At 37.7% G+C, this 17,877-nt stretch overlaps 1 protein-coding gene across 6 annotated transcripts in view; it reads right to left on the bottom strand.

The window, feature by feature from the left end:
* strbp (spermatid perinuclear RNA binding protein) overlaps positions 1-17,877 on the bottom strand; it is a 100,526-nt gene that overhangs the window by 44,310 nt on the left and 38,339 nt on the right. For all 6 annotated transcript variants that reach the window (XM_079599348.1, XM_079599347.1, XM_079599349.1 and 3 more), the window contains exon 3: positions 331-456. In XM_079599348.1, the coding sequence (XP_079455474.1) occupies positions 331-333 (3 nt within the window). In that variant the 5' untranslated portion in view covers positions 334-456. The remainder of the gene's footprint in view (positions 1-330; positions 457-17,877) is intronic.

Here is a 17,877-nt window from a genome sequence, read left to right on the forward strand (position 1 = left end):
GCGCTCATTACGTTGGGTTATTTATGAACCTCCCCCCCCCCCAACTCTCAGACTTTAATAATTCAAACAGCACAGCCCTGCTCTCCCATGAGACCCTGCTTCCACAAGCCAGAGGTGAGGCCCATTAATCAAACGCTGATCTCCTCCCCCCTATTCTCTCTTTCTCTCAAGCTCCCCATCACATTTTCTCCATCACATCTTAACTCGTTTTAGATTAGAGCGGTTTGGACAGAAACAAGTGTAAGGGAGATTTCGTAATGTAGACATCAACCTTGTATGAACAAGCAGTGATACTCAATCAGCCACACAAACAGAAGATGAGGGGTTTACCATGGCGGCTGGAGGGCTGTAGGCGCGGTGTGTCCGTGAACGTGTGTGTGCGAGCGGTGGAGATGGGGGTCTCAGGACGCCCTCTCCTCATGCGCTCGCCTCTCTGCCCACCCCGCTGCACCAAACCTGAGAGACAGACACAGAACAACATTAATTACACCATTCCGGCATGTATCCGCTATCTCTTTCTTGTTAGCATTGCAACAGTGGCCCAAGATGGAAAAACAGCACTGTAACCAAGGGGACTAAATGTGTAGCATCACAAACCCTCACACACTCTTCCCTCAGGAGGTATCAGTGACTCTTTGTTTGAAAATGAGCAATGCAGTATATGAATGTTATACATATTTCATGATCTGGGTGTTGCCACACAACTGAGATGCGGCCCATTGTTTTGCTTGTTTATTTCCCGACACAGGGAGGTTTTAGCATGTATACTTGTTTTATTGAGCACTTATCTGGGTATGTTTATCAGGGTTATCTCACAAAGTGCTTCCACTGCTCAAGATAAACATGACTAAGTGAAACTCACCTGACTGCAGAGAACACACAGACCAGAATCGTTTTGAGTGCTGGCAATAACCATAATTTGTGGATCAAACACTGAACTGTACATTTTTTTTACCCCACTTAATCCCTTCTTATCTGGCCAAATCTTCCCTGTATTAATGCAATTTCCCTGGAATAAAATTTCATTCTCTGGATTATGGCTTTCAGAGCTGAACAGATGTACTCTCAAAAAACGATTTCAGGCCAAAAATGTACAAAAAAAAAAAAAAATTGCACACACCGTGAGGGGGATAGAGCTGATCTCAGTCATATTTACAACAAACTCATTACATCATATGTAACCAGATATTAGTGCATCTACATTTTTGCATATGGGCTCGCTGTTGGCTGATAGTCCGCTGGGAATTTCAAACCAGTGAGTGCACACAAAAAAAAAAAAAGTGTCCGTTCCCGAGCACCATCCTGAATGTCAGAAATGACAAATGGGACACCTGGGAGCAAAGACCATAAGCCAATATCAAGTGTGCCATTTGGGACAGGGCCACATACTAGGATTATTTCCATGCTCTGGTTAATGCATATAATATAAAACGTTCTCACCTAATGGACATCATCCAATAATCCATAACCAAGATAATGTTAAACAGGAAGAAATAGTGTTGTCTAATAAGCCACAGCTTATCTCCCAAGTCCCTTTATGCTGAAACCCTCTAGGTTTGACATCCTTTTAAGAGATGAACAACTGTATCTCACGAGGGACCCCACGCCGCTGCCAACAGCGCAATTACGCTCAAACGCAGCCCTGCAGATCTTCTGTAATAATGTTCAGTGGAGTGTGTCCACACACAGACATTCACAGTCTGCTCGCTGGCGTCCCTGCTGTCACTGCCTCGTTATCAGTGGCACAATCTGCTGAAAACACACCACGTATCAGACCTTTCCGAGAGACCATTAGCCAGGACAGAGCTAACTGACAAACATTTAAAAAACAAATCACTAGACTGATCAAATGCTACATATAGCCTATTCAAACTACAACACAGTCTAGTTATAGAAGATATAACTTTAAGATGGATTGCAATATACAAGTAGATTTTTACATTTGGTTTACCTAAAAAAATTCATAAATAAAAAAAATCACAATGTTCAATATATTGACTGATTATTTACTATACTTTATTCTGTCTGGCAGAATAACAATGTTCTTGAATAATCTTCATTGGTGGGCTTTCTCAGAAGATATTGATAATTAATGAATCACCATATCATGCAATTAAACAAAATGTTTTCATCAACGGATGTCCCTAATCATAATTCTGTTAAAAACTCCCCAAATAACTGCAATGTGTATAATAGTGGCCAGTAATATAGAAAAAAGGAAAATCTTTATATGCTAAGTTCTAAGAAATGTAGGCTACTCTTTGCATTCATGTTTGTTTGGTTTAAAAAATAGATATCTTTATGCCATTTTCAACTAAAGACATGTAACGACTATAAAAATATCACGTGGTAACGGTTTATCAATCAGGTAAAAAGCAATAACATATTTTCCTTATATCTTGAATATGAGTGCATCTTAACGAATTATTCGAAAAAGTTTGTCTTTTTTCTTTTTCTTTTTAAAAATATAAATTCATCAAGCTGAGGTTCAACAAACTCATCATTGAGTTTATTCATCATTGAAAAAAGCAGGAGATCATTGATTACCTTGCAACTAGAGTGGTCAAATTATGAAAATACATTTAACATCTATATTTCACCACGAACAAGAAGAAATGCACATACATCCTCAAACAAATAAGTGAAAGAACGAGATAAGCCTTCCCTTCACCGACCTTCCCCTTCACCTTCTTTCTGACTGATGTCAATCCTTTAATCATTTTTTGGTTCCCTCTAGCAGTTTTAGATAATAGAGGTATTAGAAAAGCAAGAGTGGGATGTTGGGTTTAACTGGATTCTGTCACCAGGACCGTCTGGCCTTCCTGAAGACAGCCAGCGGCGCACATTGCTGCCCTGCAAACAATTACAGGCTCACATTGTTGCAGAATAATAAGGCAAACAAACTAGTTCACGCCCTCCAAATCCCTGCCAGACTTTAAACCAAAATAGCGAGCCATTCAGTCCCTTATTCGCCAAAGTTTTCAATAAAGTATCAAGATTTTAGCTTTTTTAACATTAACAGTTCTAGTTTGAAATGCACCGCTAAAACACTTCCCGTTGAACGCAAGAATGTCATCATATTCACAGACTCTATGAATCAAATTTATTGTAAATGTTTTTACAGACCGCAAACATCTCAACAGCAAAGCCGAGAATGTGAACAGCTCATTGTATTTCCAGTGATGATTAATATGTCTATTTATGCTAAATATCAGGGCTGCGTCCTAATAGTGGACTAGAATGGAGTCGACGAGAAGAGGCTCAGTCGACCAAATTTTAAATGACTAATTTAAGTTGGATAGTCGCCTCTTTACATGGCCGCTCGCTCTAACGTTAACCTAGATAAACGTGTCCTAGATATCCAAGTGTTTGTGCGGAGTACTGAAGCTGAATTACAGTAGCACTTACTGCATGATATGTTTACAGTAATGTGCATGTCTCTCTATACTGCAAAGATGAGAGTCAGCGTCACCAAACTCATCTATGCAGCCCGGGACTAACTCAGAAAACACTAGCTTATTAATAAATAGTTCAAATGTTCAGACCGTCTCCTTGCTGTTGTTTTTTTATTCCGACACATACATAATCATTGCTTTTGCCGGTGCAAAGCGCTTCATTTATATTTGAATGCTCATTATGGTTTCTTTTTTCTCTGTAATGTAACAATGTTACATATAATATTCTTTCTCAGCTCTGAAACTGAAACCATTTTCCGATGCCACTCTCCAAATATATATATTTAAGTAATAAAATTAACATCATAACCATCCAACTACTTGACTGATGTATTAAATGAGTGACTAATAGTCGACTAGAAACATCTTTAGTGAGGGGCAGCCCTGCAAAAAAAATGAAAAGTGCACAAGTTAATATTGGCTGTAGCATATCAAGTAGAAATGGTACCATAGAACAAATGTAACAAATCTGAGATAAATTTTGAGTTCAACAAAGATATAAACCATTTTTTACTCAAACTTGCAAACAATATTTCCAATCATGATTTGATAGAGTTAAAATATGAATTAAATGTTTTTATTTAGATAATGAATAGCTAGAAAAAGTGCTAGCAAGACAAAGGAGTCAGCCATTTTATTACAAAAATTACCACAACCGCCATGTCCATCACAAAATATTATTACGGTACTGTATATAATTTGAGATGCTGACAATTACACTGCGGTCGGAATTGATTACTTTCATAAAATGTCTAGTCATAGTTGAAGAATAACCAAATGACCTTATTTTGTCAAAGTGCGCCTTTAGAAACGTATGGGAGTCACTCCTTTGAAGATGTTTGTACAAAAATACGACCCTAAGAACAGAACGGATAGCACTGCACATTCAGAAACAGAACCTCCTATTGTGATTCATTGAAAATGTGCCGTTCTTTTGCATACTTAAATGAATTAGTGGCAAACCTCATTAAAACACATCAATCCACCTGAGACTTGAGACAACAGGGAGCTAAAGGAACGGCATTGTTCTCGACTCCCAAGCCGAAGACAGAAAGAGGTTTCGTGAGGGGAGCGGGTGAAGAAGAGGGTTACTACTATCATGTCTTTGCCCCAGTGCTACTAATTACATGCATTCATTTCCTTTTTCTTTCATTCTTCTCAGTGTTTTGAGGAAAACTGTTCATTTCTTCTCTAGGGTAATCAACTGAGCTGGCATTAATGAGAGGGACTTTCAATCTGAGCCTAGTTGACGTTTTCTGTACAAGTTTGGCATTTATTTTCTTGCCGAAAACCTCCTAAAATTTCAAAACGCGAGCGTGTTGATTCCCTCATTACAAACACCTCATTAGATTCCTCTAAGGAAAAGCGCTCTGGCGGATGGCATCTCATTAGTATGAGGTTGCCAGATCAGCGACACACTTCTCTGCACACTGAGTATTGGACGGACACTTAATGAATCTTACACCAGGCAAACCGCACCTGCTCCCACTCAGAGCATCCGGAAACGACTTGGGCGCTGGTTAGGGTGTGTGCAATAAACACATGTTAATTGTGTTGCTCCAAACATACAAACCATCCGTCTGGGAATGCCGTGTTATCCTAATGTTATTTCCAACTCGAACTGCAACCCATGTAAATGCAACAGTTATGTTTAGGTGATAGTGGGTTATTTTCACAGCTAAATATGGAGGCCGGTGCGGTGTTGACGCCCGGATGAGTTTAAATACCACTGCTCATCAAAATGTTTACTTCAGAGCCATTTTGACGAAGTCTATTAATGGTAATCTCAACGTACCCCATATATTGAGAGTGTTTACTGAAGGAAATCGTTCTGAACTTGCTCACGCACATACTTGAGTATTCCCTCAGTAGTGTGTTCGGGAGGAAGTGCCTGGACTCAAATCTGCCGACTGACACGCTGAGCGAGCGCCGTCTTACACACACCCAAACAGAAGCACACATCAATGCACATGCCCAGAAAGACAATGCACTTTAGGATGCCCTTCTCATGAAACTTCCTGAACTCTATCCGAAATCCAAGGTTTCTGGATGTTGTTGAATAATTCATTACTATGAGGAGTTTGATTTATAATTATGCAGTAGTCAAACCAAGGTTCTAGCTCAAATACATGTACACAAATCATACGACAAGTTGAGCTGAACGACGGCAGTGTCGCAGGTTTCTATTCTTATGCTCAACAATGAGACATTCTGAAAGAGAGAAAAAAAATCTGACAGATGAAAGAGAAAAGTATTTTGTTTTAACCTTCAGCAAACATTCTTACAAAAGAGCTGTCATGAGTTACAAGGGAAAGACATTGTCAGGGTGGGGGTGTCAATGTGGACATAAGATAAAGAAAAAAAACTTAGACTTGTTTAAAATTCATGTACCTTTTAGTACTTAGAAATGTATTCAACTTCTTATGGTTTTGACATTTTTATAGTGTAACAAAGTAAAATATATATATATATATTTAAATTACACCTTGAATACTGTGAGTGTACACACAAAGACAGAGTTTGAGAAAATATGAAAATATGTTTACAACTCAAACTCAACTAGGTAAAGAATAAAGTAAATTTAAGCTAAAGTTCACTTGTGAACAATTTTTCTAATCATGCTCTAATTTTTTGTTATGAAAAAAAAGTGTTAAAATATTATTTAAATGTTTGTATTTAGGACAATATTTGATAGCAAGACAAATGAGTCTGCCACTTTATTACAAAAATATAATTTACATATAATTGCTGTAAATGACACTGTGGTCGGAAATTTATTACTTTCAGAAAATGTTTCAAAAGTAATGTTTGAAATGGCCAAATTCTTTATTCAGTTGAAGAATACATTTACCAAATACATTTGTCAAAGTAGAAATGGCTCCTTTTAAAACGTTAATCAGATGATTGTACAAAAATAAGATTCTTAAAACGGAAAGTCTTATTGTAGGCTAACCCATTGAAAATTATCTGGGGGAAAAAAAAATGTAAAAGGAAATGTGTAGAATATTTATGATCATTTCATAATTAAATTTTTTTACACCATGAATACTTTGAGGGTACACAAATCAATATAAACTTTATTTTCAAAAGTATATTGATTTTGTTTTTAAATATACTGGCTAAAAAAAACAAATTACTTTTTTCATATTTTAAGGTTCTGCAAGGGCCCTCTATATATAAAAGAAATTGTGTTTTCTTTGGCATTTTTAGATGGCACTAATTTGGTCGACATAAGTTTATAAATAATAATAAATTATTTCTTAATAAGGTTTTGTTAAATTAAACAAAAAAGCCCAAAAGAGGAAAACCAACTTATAATTGTCCAGACTTGCTGTGAGATAATACCTACATTTAATAAAGTTATGTGTATGTGTGAATGAACGTAATTTTTCATAATAAAACTGTAAAGCAGAACAAAGACCTGAAAGAACGGAGGCAAATCTCAGAAATACAGCCTCCTAAAGCAAAAAAAAAAAAAAAAAAAAAAAGCTTTAAATGTCCTTCCAACACTTCTAAATGCAACAATGAAGCATCAGTACCACTTAAAATACATTTCTTAGAAAAATAAAAAATACAAATATTTCAACCGTTCATCTTTTTTTCTCAGGGTGAGAGCATTTAAGAGTCAATAAGAAAATCTAGCATGCTCCAAAACAACGCTCTGAGGTAAACATAGCCAAACGGAAACAACACCCTGTCTTCTTGAACAGATGCATACATCTCATTATAACCTGCTCTGTTCAAAGGCAACGGAAAAACATGTAAAGGTGCTAATATAACGGAAATTATTGCACAATGCAAAAGATACATCTTCCAAAAATCTCCAATGCTGACTTGTGTTTAGGAATCTCTTGATTAAAACATGGCTAATGTTGAAGTGGAAAGTGCAGCTTCACGTATTTGTTGATTTGGCAGTGAAAGAAAATGCTGAACATGCTACAGGGAGAATGGATGATCAATAAACAAATAACTGCATTGCCAATAAGATGGAGGGGTGCTTCCTGCTGACTGGAGGTCAACCCATAGGGACAGAAGCGAGGAAGAGGAGGATAACAAGGATATAGACATCACAAAGGGAAAGTATAAGAGACTAGCAACGAGTGAGTGACTTCCTGTTGTCATTCACAGTTTCTACATCATAATCTCTCACTTAGACTCGCTTTTCCTCACACAACTCTCATTTGTCTCACTTCTAAAGTTTTGCCACTTCCTCAAACAACTTCTGATTGTCTAATGTGAAACTGAAGCCTGATTTATACCTTCGCCTGGAGTCTCCGCTGACTGCACCCAAGCGGACGAGGCGTTTATACTTGATGTGTTAGTACACTTCAACAAAACCACACTACAAAACAATTGTGTAAACCTTTAGATTATTACTTCTGACATTAGAAAAAAAGATATGGATATGAGAACATGTACAAAATTAAACGACAATCTCTTAAATATTTTTCTAATTTCACTAAACATTTTAATTTCATTTTGTGATTTTTTTTTTTATTATTAAAGGGCTTATTTCTGCTATCGTAGAATCGTTTTGTAAATGTAAGCAATTAATTTAGACGAGTGCAAACTGGGTGCCGGTGTGCAGGTGAGACCTCTTCAGGAGCGGTGACGCACGGAAAGTTACAGTGCGCACGTCGAGTATAAATCAGCCTTAACAGACACACAGCAGACAGAAAGAGCCATCAAAGCAAATGGTTCCAAAACTGAAATCAATGTTATAATGACAGGATTAAGCTGCTGTGTGTAATTCTACCATGTTAAAATACTTTCTATCCTAGTTTTCCCTGTAGATTAGGTCAGAATACCAACACAGTTAATACATCAGTATCAATGAAATTCACCTAACTTGATAATCTTTGTAAATACTAATGGGGTGATAAACAAACAAATCCAAAAACATGGAAAAACGTGCGTGTGGCAGCACTTCTGTAAAATGATATCACGTTGCTTCTTGCACATCTTGAGAGATTTTCAAAGTGAAATGTCCAGTGAGTGGCAGTGAAGCCCGTTCAGATGAACTTATGAACGGAAATCTGACAACATTTTATGTTGGTTATTGTAAATATCTTGGCAGTAAACCAAATGTGGCATTGGCACTAAAAGGTTAATGCACATGTGTCTACACTAAAGCTATCTGAGAGAATTCAATCTTGCACTGCAGTACCAGGTGAGATTCAGAAGTTTACTACATCAGAAAAGACACATTTGCAGTTGGTTATGTGATGCAGCAAAAATGTAGCAGCTAAAAACTAAATTACTGAAGTTTTATGAGAAAATAGTTTTAGTTTTTCAAATTTTCATGATTAATTCAATGTGTTACTTGCCATTTCTTGCATATTTATTTGTGAAATTTACTGAGTGAGGTGAGTGAATTGATCATAATCTTTGTTCAAATTAAACTATGTAATGTTTATACACATCTGACATAAAACTACACACTACACATATTGGCTTGGGTTTCAGACATTAGTGTAGACATAAACCTGATCTACAGTATTGGCTGACTCGTTTGTGAAATCCAGCTAGGAAATTTCAAACGCGGAACCACAGAAAAAATGGCCAGGAATTATTAAATGAGTAATCAAACTGATGTCCTCTTCAATGTGGCCTAAGGACTCCAATAACACACACACACACACTTAAATCCTCATACAAACACCCATGCTCTGCCAAATACGGTTTATTCTAAAACCCTGAACTGCCTAAACGCACGGTCGCGCGCACACTCACTCACACACACACGTTACAAATGCGAACAATCGTTGTGGTATTAAAGCTACAGTCAGTCTGAGCATCTATTAATTTAATGGCTGGTAAAGTAGCCCTGGAATAAACCCACAAACTCAGACAGAGAATATCTTTCAACTCAAGAGATTATGACTGCTTTCACAGAAATCAACATTACATGCTATTTCTTTCTTGTTTTGGGCTCAATAAAGTCCGAAGAACCACAGAATGCTGCTACTCTTAATGTGAAAGTAGGTAAACAACAGTCCCGCTACAAAAAATAATCAGCCACAAGATAATAACAACTTTACAGTGTACAGTAAGATAATTATATTAATTGAAGCAATGAATAATTGCAAGTTGCTGAACAAAATAATTACATATTAAGTGCATTGCTCATCAGTATTACCCGGTACAGTGTAACTACATTATAACAAACACTATAGCACAATATTGCCCATAAAAGTACTGAGTGTCTGAGCACATCAGGCTCATTCACACGATAATCCAACTCGTTACAATAACATCTTTTAACATCCTGTGTTCTGTGTATGCATATTAAATTTAAGTAAATGGCGTAAACAAAAAAAGACAATTAATCACTTGTCAATTAATGTTGACAGTTCATAAGTGCTTAAACAAAAAAAACCACTCAAGTTTCTCAAAAGCTGGACTTGTTTGTGCAGTCTGAGGTTACAGTGACACATAAAAGAGTCTACAGACTCCTCAGGATACTTTGAGCTTCCAGTTGCTTCGGTAACACTGCAAAAGTGCTAAAAATACAGCAGCCCGTGACACAAAACAACAGCTTAAAGTGAAAGCCATTTAGAGTGGATTCAATCTTTGGAGTAGTGCTAATGGACAAAGAGAGGAAACGCATAAAACACTTGTTTAGCACTTATTGAAAAAAAACTTTAATAAAGGAAGGAAGGACAAAAAATTTGAAGGAAACTGAGCAGGGCAGAGGGAAACTCCATCAGGACAATGAGGTGAATATGCAGGAAGGAGAACGAGAAAATCATTGAAAACACTGCTGGACAAGAAAGAAAATCAGATGAAAGAAATAGTAGAGTGTGTGTGTGTGTGTGTGTGTGTGTGTGTGTGTGTGTGTGTGTGTGTGTGTGTGTGTGTGTGTGTGTGTGTGTGTGTGTGTGTGTGTGTGTGTGTGTGTGTGTGTGTGTGTGTGTGTGTGTGTGTGTGTGTGTGTGTGTGTGTGTGCGTGCGTGTGCGTGTGCGTGTGTGCGTGTGCAGATTCAGCCCACTCCACACTTTGTCTCCCGCAGATAAATCAAAGAGGCTCTTAGAACTGAGCCAAGACAACGGTTAAACACAGCACAGCGGTCAGCCTCAAACTCATCTTCCGGTTTCCTCGAGACAGACCTCAGAGACACATCACAGCTCAGACGCGCAGCAGATATGTTCACTTTAAGGGGTCATACTTGTAGAGTTTGATCTCTTTCCATGAAGCCTTATTATAATAGTCAAAGTTTCTTGTTCTTTTACACAATTATTTTCCACCCACTCTTATTTTTCACCGGTACTTTATAGGCTACTGTATGTAAATTACCTCTGTTGAGCTGGCTAACCTATTAGAAGTCAAATTTGTACAAAAATGGGTAACACTTTAAAATAAGGCAAAATTTTGTTCGCATTATTTAGATACTCAATACTTCTAATTGCATTTAATAATCTTACTATTTCTTAATTATAATCTTATATAATTTTATAATCTTAATTTCAACATTTACAAACACATGATTGAAATCAAGTCACATCTGTTAATATAATTTAATGGACCTGAGCTGACATGAACAATGAACAGTTGTACTGTAGCCTATTTTTTTTAACTAACATTAATGAATATAAATAAATACTGGAACAAATGTTTTGCTTATTGTTAGTTAATGCATGGCATTTACTAATGTTAACCACCTTATTAAAAAGTGTTACCAAAATACCAAATAGGTGTTACATCTGATTTGTGAACTGATTTGGTTCACTTAATCCAATCACACTTTTTCCCCTATACAGTTTATTTCATGTTAATAATTTTGCATATTGTTGAGCCTGAGCCACTCATGGAAATATATAGTTCATTTCATGTTTCATTACCAGAATGTTAGATTCGGTCACCATTCGTGTCCGTTCTGAAGCGGAACACCTGAGAATCGCTCAGTTTTCCATCATTTGACCCTTTGAAAGGACTCTTATATAATGGCCCACGGATCACGGCGCTCTCTCACTCCTCTCTCTCTCTCTCTACTTCAGCTTCACGTTCTCGAAACACGCAGGGCAATTCGGTGCGCCAGCTCCCCGCTAGAGCCGCATCCAACCTTGGGCCGCCGTGGCTCAGTATCACGGGCACCATCTGTTCGGCACAGCGGGCTGCCCCCTCCATACTGCACCGCCAACACGTGTGTGTGTGTGTGTGTGAGACCCGAGGAAGCGAGGTATATTTGTGAAAGCGGCGAGACCGTGCAGAACAAACTCAGTCTGTGGCTGCATTTATGCAGAAAGAGGAATTTAGAAACAAGTGCGGGTAAACCGAATGAGGAAAACAGAGCCCGTCTGTGCGCACGCATTAGCCGCGGCACCTCGCGACTCGGCTGCCAAAACACAGCGGATCACTGAATCCATTCATTCCAGGTCACTTTGGGCATGTTACCCGACAACACCAATTTATTAGCGCGATCCCTCGCCGTCTCGCTCTCAGAATAACCCATTCCCTTCGGTATCCAGCAGTAACTACGACCCACAATGCACTGGGACAAGCACTCGACGGTCAATCAGATTGAGCGATGTTGTAAATATTTCAGTGGCTGTCTTCTCTTCTCCATTCCTTCTCCCTCTCCTTCTCAAACATCCGTTTACTTTTTTTCTTCTCAGGAGCCTTTGGATTCCGAACATGATCGAAAACTCGAATCGCTCAATCGGAATGGCCCGGTTTGCAGAGACCGTCTGAAGTTAGACGTGTTGAATAGAAACGAATGAAAAGAGAGGCTGGGTTATCAAAGGAGGACGCCCACACGTGCGCTCTCACAGGCAGCGCTGACCCCGGGTGCACGGCTCATACGCTCCCGATAAAACGCTCTAATTAGACACAGGGAATTCATGCAGGGGCCTTGAGGCTGAACGGGTCTGAAGAGAGTTCATCGTACCTCTCGCTTGTGTTGTTGGGCTTGTTTGAATGCACAGGAAGTGGGAGAAACCTGATGCCAGATAAAGAACGAAACCTCACTTTTGAATGAACCTCGAAGGGGAGAGGAAGAAACGGAGGAAAGGTCAGAGGTCACGTCTGTCTCCATGCTCAGAATAAAACACAAGCTTACTGCACAGTATCAATGAAGACTGACAACTTGCTTTTCTTTTTTAACAGTATGTGAATAAGTTATTCTGTAGGGAGCAGAGATGCATTAAATATTCAAAATACATGTGTAATGATTTTGCTGGCGATATAATAAAGTATTACTGTGAATATTGCAATGATTTTATGTTTTGTTTTCGAAATGAACTAAGAACATGCCATTTGAAATATTTGGTGATCGTTCCTTTTCTCGTCATTTAATTTAGAGAATCAGTTCAAACTAGGGCTGTCAAACGATTAAAATATTTAATCGTGATTAATCGCATTAATGTCATAGTTGACTCATTTATTTTTAACGCACATTTTTATCTATTCTAAATGTCTCTTGATTTCGTTTTGTTCCATTATTTTTTCTCACTTTAATGCTCTTATCAACATGGAAAAGTGGATCGGCTTGATTTGTGCAAATGTTTTTTATTGAAAACAAGATTAGCATATACTGTTCAATTCATTCTCACTTGGAGCAAATAATCTCTCACACAATGTAACACTGTCCATCAATAATAGGGTGACAGAAATACTGACGAGGTAATGTTACTGATATTGACGAGTGGGCGTAGAAACGCATCAGCGGTGTGTGTGCTTGACCATCAAGTGGTATTTCAGACTGGACGTGCCGCGATGATAGCGCAGTTCACAACGACAAAACACACAGATCACTTTGGTCTTGTCAATTGAACCATTTGGCAACTTTTTAAAAGTAAACTTTCCATTCAGAATCTTATTGGCATCCATTTCGGCGTCTCGTGCTCATCATTCATCCACTCAAAGCGTATCGTTAAAGCGGGTCGCACACCGGACGAGAAGCGCAGCGCCTCGTATTTAAAATTCAAACACATTATTCTCTATGAGTGTACACACACCGGTGGCGCTGTTTGGCGTTTTTATTGCTGGCCATAAACTGAGAAAGTGCGCGTCCGATGTGCGACACGAGTCGTCCACTCTTTGGCCGGTTCGCATCGCAAGCCCAAACAAGTGTGTGCGGCGTGCCTGTTGTTTTGTTTCTGGTCTAGCTAGATCCGGTGTGGTGTAGTTGTTGCAAAAGCATGTGAAAACAACAAAGCTTGCTAGGCGTTAATCTCGCGATAAAAAAAATTGACGCCGTTAAAATGTGTTTGCGTTAACGCCGTTAATAACGCGTTTAACGGACAGCCCTAGTTCAAACTAATAAATTGATGAATGAACTGATTCTAAACTGTTTTAATGATTCAAGCATTATTTAAATGAGCAATAATCTCTGCATACCATGTTTACAATAAAATGTAAATATATAAAAAAATAATATTTTATTAATATATATAACACGTTAAATATTTGTTTATTACTACTGTATTATACAAATAAAATACATTTCTATTAAAATTGCAAAAAACAAATAAATATCTGAGATGACTATACAAATAAACATGCAAATGACAATGTCAAGCATCAACAAGTATATAAATATTTTTCAGCCTTTAGATGATGTTCAATAACCATTTCAATATTTAAGTGCTTGCCCAAAAATGATTAAATTTGACTAAACAGTCAATGTATCCAAATAGATTCACATTAAGAGCGTGAATGATTGAAATTTACTCAGTTTTATTTATATGCACTAATTTACCAATATTTACCCACTTATATTCTTACCAAAATATTTTTATATATATATATATATTTTTTTTTTTTTAAATACCACGGCAAAAATCAAACAATGATGCTTTATTTTATATTGACAAAAATACCTGCAGTAATTATAATTAATATTCTTATAAGTTGTTTATGTTCAATAAATGAAATACTGTATGTTCCGCCCAGCGCTGATAGTAAGCTTTTACAAACATCACCTCATTCTCATGGAGAAGTGCAGCTCTTGGGTGTTCAATGATGGTGTGAATGGAAAACAGATATGGGGCTTATGCTGTGTGTGTGTGTGTGTGTGTGTGTGTGTGTGTGTGTGTGTGTGTGTGTGTGTGTGTGTGTGTGTGTGTGTGTGTGTGTGTGTGTGTGTGTGGGGGGTGACGAGCGAGCGCTGTGTGTGAGGAGGGGAAAAATCAGCTTGTCTCAGCAAAGTGCTGAATTCCTAACAGAGTTCAGTGACCCCAGCACCATCAGACAGGAAGATGTGTTCATCTCTGTGCGTAAGCTGCAGTTCTGACCCCTGACCCCAGTTCCAGCGCGCACCACTGTCCTCGTTACATATTCATCACCTCTCATCCTGCATTTCTGAGTTCATCGACTCCGTGATGTGATGATCCAGCACAGAGATTAATGTCCCTGTGTTTGCAGCACAACTGCAGTTCTCTCTGCTGGTTTGGCTTGATACAATGTTGAATCTCACGATCAATGTAATACACTTTTCACTGTCAGTTCACTAAGTTTTATTTACATTATTTGATTTTTATTATTCCCATTTTATCTATTTATATTTTATTCATAAATGTAATATGCATAATATTTACAACAATTTTAAACTAGAATTCATTTTTTTATTTTTTCATTGAATTATTGTTAACTGAGTAAAAACAAGTTCACTTGTCACTAGCTTTGCATTGTTCTTTTCTTCTTTCTATTTAAACTATTTTATATGTTGTTGTTGGTGTTTTTTTTATTTTATTTTTTTATTACTATAGTTGTATATATAGTCATGGTCAGAATGAATGGCACCCCTGGTAAATATGATCAAAACTGGCTGTAAAAAAATAAATCTGCATTGTTTATCCTTTTGATCTTTCCTAGAATTTTTTACGAGTAAAATATCTCTGAAGTATATTCCGATTAATATTTACCTTTTTTTTAGCACACCAGGTTGACTAGGAATATGAAATTGAGATTAAGTCTCGGGGTCAGAAAGCCTATTTATATATAAAAAAAAATTATAAAAAAATAAATAAAAAAACCATCACCAGGGTTTCAAGAAAAATGCTCCTCGCTCATCCAAAAACAAACTCCAGCAAATGCAGTTGTCAGACACGACTGGAACTTCAGATGGCACAGGTTCTGTGGTCAGATGAAGAAAGAAAAAAAAAAAGCTATTTGGCAGCAAACACGCTAGATGGGTTTGGTGCACACAAGGATAGAAAGTACCCCATGTGTACAATTGAATATACCGTTGGATCTTTAATGTTGTGGGCATATTTTTCTGCTGGAGGTCCTGGACTTCTTGTTCAGATACATGGCATTGTGGATTCTATCAAATATCAACAGATAAAAAATCTAAACCTGACACCTTCTGCTAGAAATCTTATAATGGGCCGTGTTTGGATCTTCCATCAGGACAACGATCCAAAACAAACATCAAAATCAACACAAAAATGTGTTACGGAGCACAAAATGAAGCTTCTGCCATGACTGTCAGTTCCCTGACCTGATGAGTGGAGTGAACTGGAGAAGAGAAGCAGCAACATGGATCTGGGAATCTGCAGGATCTGGAGAGATTCTGTATGGAGGAATGGTCTCTGATCTCTGGTCAGGTGATCTCCAAACTCATCAGGCATTATAGGAGAAGACTCAGAACTGTTATCTTGTCAAAAGGAGATTGCAAAAAGTATTTTAAAAAGGGGTGCCAATAACTGTGGCCAACGTGTTTTGGAGAAAAACATTTCATAATGTGATTTAGCCCCACTTTCAATTATTTTACTTCAATGAAAGGTTAGAATTTTGCACATTTTTTGAATGAAAGATCAAAAGGATAAACAATACAAATTTATTTTTTACAGACAGTTTTGATTATATTTAGCAGGGGTGCCATTAGTTCTGACCATGACTGTATAGCCTATATTTCTTGTAAATTAGGATGTTCTTTGATGCAAAAATCTTGATAACATCACAAGTGGCCCTCAGAGAACAATGTTTGAGCCAGAGCCCGATCCCGAATCAGAAGACCTCAAATACAGAGGATGCTGCACAGCATGGTAATTAATCATCTTTATTTATATTTATTTATTTATTGCGTATATACCGGTATGTGAGGTAGTATTATTTTTTATTACATTATATTAGTGTTAAAACAAAGACTCTACAGAAAGATGATTATTTCGTAAACGTTGCCAACTGTGAAAAATGTATGCATATAGCCTAACATATGCTTTAAAAGTCTTGGTTGTGGCAAATAAAGTCTCTGAGATCTCGATAGCTTGTACTTCTGGAGACTCCGGGTAGGATACCGCTCTGGAAAATGGTGGCACTGGAGACTAAAGGGTTCCTGATGGTTCTCTTCACCTGTTTTTGTCTGACCCTGCTGAACCAACGAGCGTTTTGTTGTCCATTGGTCATGCCTTCATTTTGCAATTTCTAGTATTGCATCCTTCATATGAGCATTTAATATTATTTTTACTTTTCAGTGAGTTAAATCTCTTTTCTGGACCTTTTTACCAGTAAAAGAAAACTTGCTTAATAAATGATTAAAATCGGTCTTTTTTAAAAGTGAATCCCTATGGTTTTGCTGCTGGAGTATTCCTGTGTTTGCGACTCTCTCGTATTTACTACTACATGACATGTGTGAATCAGTGGGCGGGGCTAAAGAGGCAATGATGTAGAAGTAGGCGTTGATCTTTTGCAGAGGTGGTCTTTCATTGCACTATGACGTCATAATGTGACAAAATCCAGAACGAGTCGTTTTCTGAGCTTGGTTTCAATAGAGTGCCGAAGTTATAACGTCACTTTGTAGGCTAAAACGCGGAAGCGAGTTAGCATTTTAGCACTTCCGGTTCCCTCGCCCTAAAGTCTATGGGTTTTTTTGAATGGGTTTTTGCTAAATCGCCTGAAATAAGGTCTGTGGTTAACAAAGCCTCTCAATATTTTCACGTTTTGATCTATGACAAAACACACCAGTTATAACCTGCTTGTGATTTTTTTAACTTTATTGCGACTTAAAAACGGTGGTTGCTAACAAGTTGCTAAAAGGGACTACATCCTTTGGCGGGGACTTTAGACGTCATCATGACAAACACAAAATCTCTCACTACTAACCTGCGTTTCAGCCTCACGTTCTTTATTTCTGAGGAGAGACTGTTCGACAATGGTGTTTTGTTTTGTCCCGAGATGCAACCTCTATCTCTCCCTAGTTTTACTTACCGAGACTCGATAAACCTTGTCCCTCATGCTGGCCCTTACAATACCAGCAAGTAAAGCTGTACTGTTCTACATGTCCAGATTTATAGTGGTTCTCTCCTCGATCTATGGTTTTTCTATCATCTAAGAAAAAAGGACATAAGATTGGAAATTGATACGGTCATAATAAATAAAGTCATAATTTAAATAAAGTTTGAGGAAGCTTGATGATGACGTTGATCCACGACCATGGTCAGAGTGGTGTGCTGTAGTCCGTTTATAGCCTACCGTTAG

This window comes from Phoxinus phoxinus, assembly GCF_949152265.1.
Source record: "Phoxinus phoxinus genome assembly, chromosome: 23".
NCBI lineage: Eukaryota > Metazoa > Chordata > Actinopteri > Cypriniformes > Leuciscidae > Phoxinus > Phoxinus phoxinus.